General features: G+C 40.1%; 2 protein-coding genes across 2 annotated transcripts; one reads left to right on the forward strand and one right to left on the reverse strand.

Annotated features, from left to right (window-relative positions):
• The first annotated feature begins 1,406 nt into the window (after positions 1 to 1,406).
• Positions 1,407 to 2,997, forward strand: LOC109177142. The gene is made up of 4 exons (XM_019326444.1): positions 1,407 to 1,487; positions 1,594 to 1,666; positions 2,115 to 2,483; positions 2,912 to 2,997. Exons 1-4 carry the CDS (start codon positions 1,407 to 1,409, stop codon positions 2,995 to 2,997), a joined length of 609 nt encoding a protein of 202 aa, XP_019181989.1.
• A 464-nt stretch (positions 2,998 to 3,461) lies between these two features.
• LOC109177143 lies at positions 3,462 to 5,350 on the reverse strand. Its single transcript, XM_019326445.1, has 4 exons — positions 5,211 to 5,350; positions 4,847 to 5,139; positions 4,071 to 4,621; positions 3,462 to 3,899 (listed from the first exon to the last, which is right to left on the reverse strand). Exons 1-4 carry the CDS (start codon positions 5,348 to 5,350, stop codon positions 3,462 to 3,464), a joined length of 1,422 nt encoding a protein of 473 aa, XP_019181990.1.
• Positions 5,351 to 7,968: the final 2,618 nt, after the last annotated feature.

Below are 7,968 nucleotides of genomic sequence, written 5' to 3' on the forward strand. Positions count from 1 at the left end.
TTGGCCAGTTTTTGCAAAAACTCTAATATCACGATTGTTCTAACCACTACCATCTTGTTCATCTACCCAAATTGCTGCAACTTGAGAAGAGGTAGGCATGTTGTAAACACGTTGATCTAGACTTGCATTTGAACGAATCAGAATATTACAATCATCAAGACTTGATATATCATTGAGATTTCTAAAGAACTGTGAATACGGATTGCTTCCAAGTACGTCAATAAGGTTTTCAACAACACTTGCATCCATTCGTTCTGCCCCTTTGATTCTATTCTCAACCTCATGGTCAGTATCAAAGAAATACAATTGCAAGTTTTTCGGAGGTTGGTCCCCTGGCACCAAATCATTGATAAAATGATACATTTGTCCTTGAACTTTAAATGTATAGATCTCTTTATTCCTCCTAGATAATTGTTTGTCGTAGTTATGTATGCCTAATGAAGTAAATGCAAATGTGTTATTATACGTTCTAACACATGCTTGAAAATGACGTGACACTTCATCTTTCTCACAAAACAATTGTTTCAAGAGTGAAGGCATTTCATTAGACACCAAAAAACTTGACCAGATGAGCAACAAAATCCAGGTGGTTCATATTGGAATCGCCTTGCATTACAATAGGTGGAAGGAGGACAATCTTTAAGAACAAAAGATTGGTCTGGAATAGAAGAAAGAGTATCGTTCCGTTGCAAACATTCCTGATTAGAATTATGGAGTACTATTTCTAATGCAATAATCAATTGCATCAATCAAAGGCATGTTAAATAAGTTAGCTCCCATGTATATACGTTTATGAATTAAACTCAGACAGAACACATTTTTTAAGAATTAAAAAGCATACCAGTATTGACGGCATGAAGTTGCGAAGACTGGGCTTCTCTAAGTTTGGCTCGACGCTTTTCGTTTTTGTCATCTAACATCTTTCGTTTTTTATCAGGATCCATTCTTGAGTATGCATTTCGTCGTTTCAAGTTGTTCTCCACTCGTTGACTCTCTGCATCGCTAGATTCAGCAATTCCAGAACGCCCTGACTCCATAAAGAAAGATGCTAAAAAAATGAAAAATTCAAAAAATGGTCATAACTAAAAACAGAAAAAACCGACAAAGCAAATTCTCTCATCAGTAAGAAATTTGAGTATAGGACCTGGGATTACTGCCCCGGAATCATTTGCATCAATCAAAGGCATGTTAATATCAGAATCTATCTCCCCTCAAACTCAATTTCATGAGAGGAAGGGGGAAATATTAATTGAGACAATAAGATTAGGGAAAACATTATCCATAAGCCCCTTTTCATGCTACCAAATTTAAAGAGCAATAATTTAATCTAATGGATCTTGCAAATCAATGTCTACAGGTGAATCTGAGGAAATTCTATTTCTTCAAGTAGATTACACCAATGAGTCATGGGTGATAAGTCAACTGCCAAAGAGACAATGAAAAATGCTGGTGTCCCAACTGTACTAGGAAGTGATGGATTATTACAGGTATTATTCATACCAATTCTTTTATACAATGCGCGTAACCTTAAAAAGAAATACTATATAAAACAATGGTTCATTCTAAGTGGATAAAAAAGTGGGTATTTCTAAGAGGATACCTTATAAGATAATTTCAGAAATTTTCTTCAATGAATTACCAAAAATCCAGAAGTTCTGGGGTTCAGGTTACCTAGAGCTAAATATATATATTATATATGCACCAATTTCCCAAGATGCTCCATGCAACAATATAGTGATATATGAATATATGAGTATCCATAGGGTTATGATAAACACACCTGTAATAACTTCACAAACTCATCAGGTTCTTTAGCAAGACGCATTCCACGCCCACCACCACCAGCAATTGCCTTCAAAACATAGTATTCATGAGTTCCAGTTGCAATTTCTATCATAATATATTAGTATATATTTAAAATTTTATGTCCTAAACTTGTATTAGGGCACACAACAACAGAAATTGCCAAGAATGAAGTTTAATCAACGAATGAGAAAGGGGAAAAACAAGATGAGATTTTTATTGTTTTTAATAAAAAAAACTAACCTTTTCTAAATGGGGTATTTGAAATCGAGGGATCAGAGGAAGGAGGTCTATTAGTACAATCTGAGAAGGAGTTTTGTTTGGTGGTGCAATAATCTCCGATATCAAACCGCCGGCCCGGACGTCGCGCCGGCTGACCTCTGAGTTGCTATGGGGAATCGCTGATCGGAGCAGCGCAGGTGGGAAGAAGAAGAAGAATTTTGCAGGAAGCTACTATTCCGGAGGCCTGCGATCTGCGACTTTTGAAACTCAAACAAAATCGTCTAGGCGCACCGTTAAGGTGAATCCACGGAAGGTGGTTCCTAAGACGGTTCAACCTGATGCGAGTAGCATGGACAATAGCTATTATGATCCTATGAGTGTTTTGGAACAAAAACCGCCCGTGAATTCCTTGGACTGTACTGATTATGGGTGGGGAGAGGCTAGCGGATGGACTAACGGTGAATTAAAAATTAACGGTGAATTAAAAATTCTAACGGATGGACTAACGGTGTGTGGGTATTTAAGTAAATCTCATTGTAAAATTTAAATCTGATCAATTTTTCGATTAATCTGAGCCATTCATTTGATTAAAATCTGTGACAGACACTTTTTCTACCCATTATAGGCCTAACTCCCTTGGGCTCTTATTAGTATAGTAGATATATATATATATATATATATATATATATATATATATATATATATATATATATATATATATATATATATATATATATATATATATATATATATATATATATATATATATATAAACAAACAAAAAAGAATAAAAATCAAAATATATAAATATTTATATGAATATTATGAAACATATAGTAAAATTTGACAGTGATAGATGAAAATTTTGCTTTGTTCATGTATTTAGAGAGAATTAGAGAAAGTTTAGAAGTTAACGAGAAAAGTAGAAAAAGTTTAGATGTTAAGGATAAAAAGAAAATTGGTAGAGTTTAGGTATGAAGAAAATATAGGATAATGTAGAAAAAATAATTTATTGAATTTAGCTATAAGGTTTATAATGTTTAAATATGGAGAAAAAATAGAGTTTAAATAGAGAGAGAAAACATTCAGAGTTGGTAGAACGAAAATTTTGAAATCTTGGGTTTTTTTTTTTTTAACAAAAAACGAAACTGACTTCATTAATAGCTTAAAAAACCAGAAATACACGTTGGCGGGATAACAGCCCACTCTCCTGAGACAGACAAAGAACCAGTTGCCCGCACTAACTCGTGAGCCACTCGGTTCGCTGACCTCTTGACATGGCGGACACACACGTCACCAATGTCATTAGCAATAGATAAACATTGCTTAACAAGTAACCCTACGTACGAATAATTAGAAAATCTAGAATTAAAAGCATTACAAAAGTTTAAGCAATCGGATTCAATAATGATGCTAGAGCACTATAGGCCTTTCAACTAAGTTAGAGCCTCCTTCGCCGCAATCGCCTCCACCATGAAAGGATCTTGAGTGTCCTCAATACGGCCACTTTTAGCCGCCACAAACCGACCAGTATGGTCCCGGAGAACAGCGCCGAAGCCAACGCCACCCGAGAAGATAGCAGTGTCGACATTGCATTTTAGGCTTCCCCTCGGTGGTGGATTCCAGACAGCGGCATTAGTGACTGTCACCCCTCTCACGAGGCTACTGAACGTTTCCTGCCATGCAGTTTGCAGCGCGTGTACCTTGTTATGCATCGCCAATATGGCCGGCGAAGCATTACGCCAGACAATCTCATTCCTTGTCAACCATATCACGTCCACTATGGCTGCCATCGCTATGGCCTTCCTCATGTCGGAGTCACCCAGAATTGAGTCCATGACCGATGGCAACGAACGACCCTGAAGAATATCAACCTGGCCCCAAAGCTCCGAAGCATACCAGCACTCACCAAAGAGATGTTCTTGGGTCTCAAATAGGAAACCACAAAAAGGACACCCCCCCCCCCCTAACCAAACATGTCGTGTTTTCAAATTTTCACGAACCGGAAGCACACCCCTAGCACACCGCCACAACAGGTTTTTTACCTTTGGCGGAATTGGCAGCGTCCATAACTTTTTCGACGCATTGAAGCCTTCGACCTCGTCAGTTCGTCGTTCGTTGTTCATAAGTAAATGGTATCCCTGTTTCACCGTGTACTTCCCCCTCAAGTCGCCAATCCACCTCCACGAATCTTTGAATATGAAGCTTATCAGAGTTGCAAGAATCCTTTGCACGTCATTGTCCACAAAAATGTCTCTTACAACATCTGTATCCCAGTTCCCCTCGGCCGTCAGCAAGCCGCTTACACGGGCATCCCGTAACTCGTCAATACAAGGCGTATGTAGGTAAGGATTAGAGTCGTCCGACAACCAGCCCCAACCCCATATTCTAGTGTCCGCGCCGTCACCGATACGGCGAGCCACCCCCATCTTCAGGATCTCCTGACCTGCGATGATGCTCCGCCATAAGTAACTAGGATTGTTCCCAATTTGTGCCTCCAAAAACTCGCTATTCGAAAAGTACTTTGCTTTCAATAATCTGCTAACCATCGACTCCGGATAGATTAAAAGCCGCCACCCTTGCTTTGCTAGTAAGGCTATATTGAATTCATGCAATTTCTTGAATCCCTATAGCATTTTTGGTACACATAATCGGGGCCAACTTAACCAGTGAATTCCTCGACTTCCTATGCCTCCGCCACCCCACCAATAACGATTGAGACATTTTTCAATAGAGTCACAGGTCCATCTTGGAAGCAAAACAGTAGACATAGTGAAAATAGGCAAGGACAGAGCTATGCTCTTGATTAGGACCTCTTTACCTGCCCTTGACAGAAGTTTATGTTGCCACATGCCTATACGTTCTCGGATCTTCTCCTCAATGTACCTGAATATGGCCGTTTTGTTTCTGCCAAGCACCGAGGGAAGGCCTAAATACTGGCCCAAGTCATCCGCTATCTGAACGCCAATGTATCTTGAAATCAGCTCATGCATAGCAGGGTGTGTTTTGAAGCTGAACACGGCGTTTGACATTTCAAAATTGATTAGCTGTCCCGATGCCGCACTGTACAACTCTAGACACTCTTTGATTGTTAAAGCTTCATTTTGAGTTACCCTGAAAAAAAGCAAGCTGTCATTAGCAAAAAAGAGATGGGTGACCGCCGGGCCCCCCCAGGCCACCCTCACCCCATGAATGTCACCTCGTGCCTCAGCCTGTTGTAACAGTAAGGATAATCCTTCAGCACAGAGGATGAAAAGATATGGGGATAATGGGTCCCCCTGTCGTATACCCCTTGTAGGGCACACCGTGCCAATGGCCTCACCATTAACTTGGATTGTGTAGTTAACGGTTGAGACACATAACATAAGGGATTGCACCCATTCCCGCGCGCATAGCTTAGCGCGCCCAACATTCCCTCCAAAAAACCTCATTCCATCCTGTCGTATGCCTTGGCCATGTCTAATTTTAAAGTCGTCCACCCCAAACGCCCACTCGTCTTTCTTCTTAAGTAATGGCCAATTTCCCCTGCTATGATAATGTTGTCCATTAGGAGCCTCTCAGGGACAAAGGCACTTTGGGATTGTGACACAATCTTTTCCAAAGTTCCTTTGAGCCTATTAGCCATCATCTTTGCCAATACTTTGTAAACCACATTACAAAGGGTTATCGGGCGCAAATCAGCCACCTTTTCAGGAACCTTTTTCTTTGGGATTAATACAATGTTTGATGTATTAAGTCCCGGTGGAAAGGCCCTGTTTGCCATGCAGTTTAAGATGAACATCGACAGATCATATCCTAAGACCGGCCAAAAATGTTGGTAAAAAGCCAGAAACATGCCATCTGGGCCCGGTGCTTTCTCCGGGGCTATAGAAAAACGTGCTGCTTTCACCTCTGTCATCGTAAACGGTTGTAAAAGGGAGATATTCATCTCGTCAGTTACCCGTTTTTGTACACGATGAAACAGGTCCGGGCTACTGTTACCGGAGCAAAAAATGCAGTTAAAACACCTTAGGAGCTCATTGTGCATAGCCGTCCCTTCCTTCCAATGCCCCTCCTTGTAACAACCCAAAATTTCATTTTATAAATCCAGTATTAAGAAATCCCAACGTAGTTTTTTCACTCCATTAAAATTTTTTGCGATCAATCGGTGTATGAATAAAATAAATTTTGGCGCATTTTGAAATTAATTCGACACCGAAGAAATAAAATCTATTCGAAAATTCCAAAGTTTTTTCGGGTACTTCGCGTACCAAGATTTAAATCGAAAATTTTATCTGAGTGAGACTGGGAGAATTCAAAAGGGAATTTTGAACAAGTGTTCATCCATATAGCTTTTGGGAAAATTCACTTTCAACCCCAAAGTAATAAAAGATAACATTTCTAGCCCATGGTTCATGTTACATGGTGGACCACAAGACATCCAAAATCCGTTATAGAATCATCTTTTAGCTTGGGAAATTACCCTTGTGCCCTCAACCAATCATTGTGAATCATCCTAGGGTTTTGAACCCTATATAAACCCTCTTATTTCTTCACATTTTCCTGATCTCATTCTTTGCCTCTTCCTCATATTTTTGTCTGCCAAGAACAAGAAGAGAGACAACAACCTAGTAAGTTTGTTCATCCTTCATTCTAGCATCTTTTCTCTTCTAGTTTTCTTTACTCTTTGAGGTTCTAGGCTAAGGATAGAAGGTGTGTTAGGAAGTGTAGGCGGTGAAGGAGGCTCAAGCTAGGTCAAGAGGAAGAAGAGATCCAAGCAAGAAGGCTAGATTACAAGAGGTATAACCCCATGGATTTCTCTTTAGATTTGGCTCTGTGAAGCCTAGTTTTGAGTAGAAATGAGTAGAAACTATGAGCTTTTGATGTGTTCATGCTTAGAAGTGATTTAGTATGTGTTTGTGAGTTGTTGAGATTGCTTTGGAATTGTTTGGATGAGTTTTTGCAGGTGAAATCACATCTGGTGCACAACACAGTGTGCACCATATCAGAGTGGCGGCCCTAGCCGCGGCCCATCAGAAGGGCCGCCGGCTAGAGCTGTGGTGGCACGGGACTAGGGCACGGCCCTAGAGGAGGGCCGTTGCCTAGTCCCGGTGCATCAACGGGACTCCAGGGGCGGACTATGAAGAGTCCCGCCCCAGGTCCCTGAGTATTGTCTGTGAAGGATTTTTGTGCAGTGGCCGGGCCCTTGTGGCTCAGCTACGTGTCGTTTCGGACTGAGTCTTACGGGCCCTTGTGGCTCGGCTCTTCGGAATCGTCTCGACGCACGTTTTGGCTTTGATTTCGTTGAATTTGGATTAAAAACAAATATGTTATGAAGGATTATATGAAGAATTGTTACACAGTGCATATTTTGCTAAGTTCTATGTGTTTGAGAAATTGTTGATTTTGTGATCGGATAAGATTTTTATTGAGTGAAGAAGCATGTCCTTTGAGAATATGATTTATTATGAAAGTATGATTAAATTGTATCATTTGATCAATGAGAATAGAAGCACATTTGTTGAGTGAAATGTATAGAAATTGCTATATTGCAAACCGAGCATGATGATATATTTTTGATTTCTTCATGTTAGTTTATACATGAATTCGAAGCATGATATAGAGCATTTTGACATTTCACATGAGTCATATTTCAAAGATGCATAAAGGGCCAACGTGAGTCCAAGAATACTGTCAAAAACCATAAGCATGTGGTATATCACTCTTTGATGCATTGAGAAGTAGTAGAATTGTTGCATGAGAGATATATTTATGTATTATCTACATCAGTGAGGTTTTGGATGATACCGTTTGGACTATGTTCCTCTCGAGAGATATTTATGGACATTGCAGTCCCAGTATATGTAACGCGGCGTATTCCCACGTTACGAGGTTGGAAACTTCCCGCCGGGCTTGGAATCCTGGTTCGGGGGTGTGCACACTAATAGTTCGATACCTGATTCC

The sequence above is a fragment of the Ipomoea nil genome, unplaced genomic scaffold, assembly GCF_001879475.1.
Source record: "Ipomoea nil cultivar Tokyo-kokei standard unplaced genomic scaffold, Asagao_1.1 scaffold0800, whole genome shotgun sequence".
In the NCBI taxonomy this organism is placed as follows: domain Eukaryota; kingdom Viridiplantae; phylum Streptophyta; class Magnoliopsida; order Solanales; family Convolvulaceae; genus Ipomoea; species Ipomoea nil.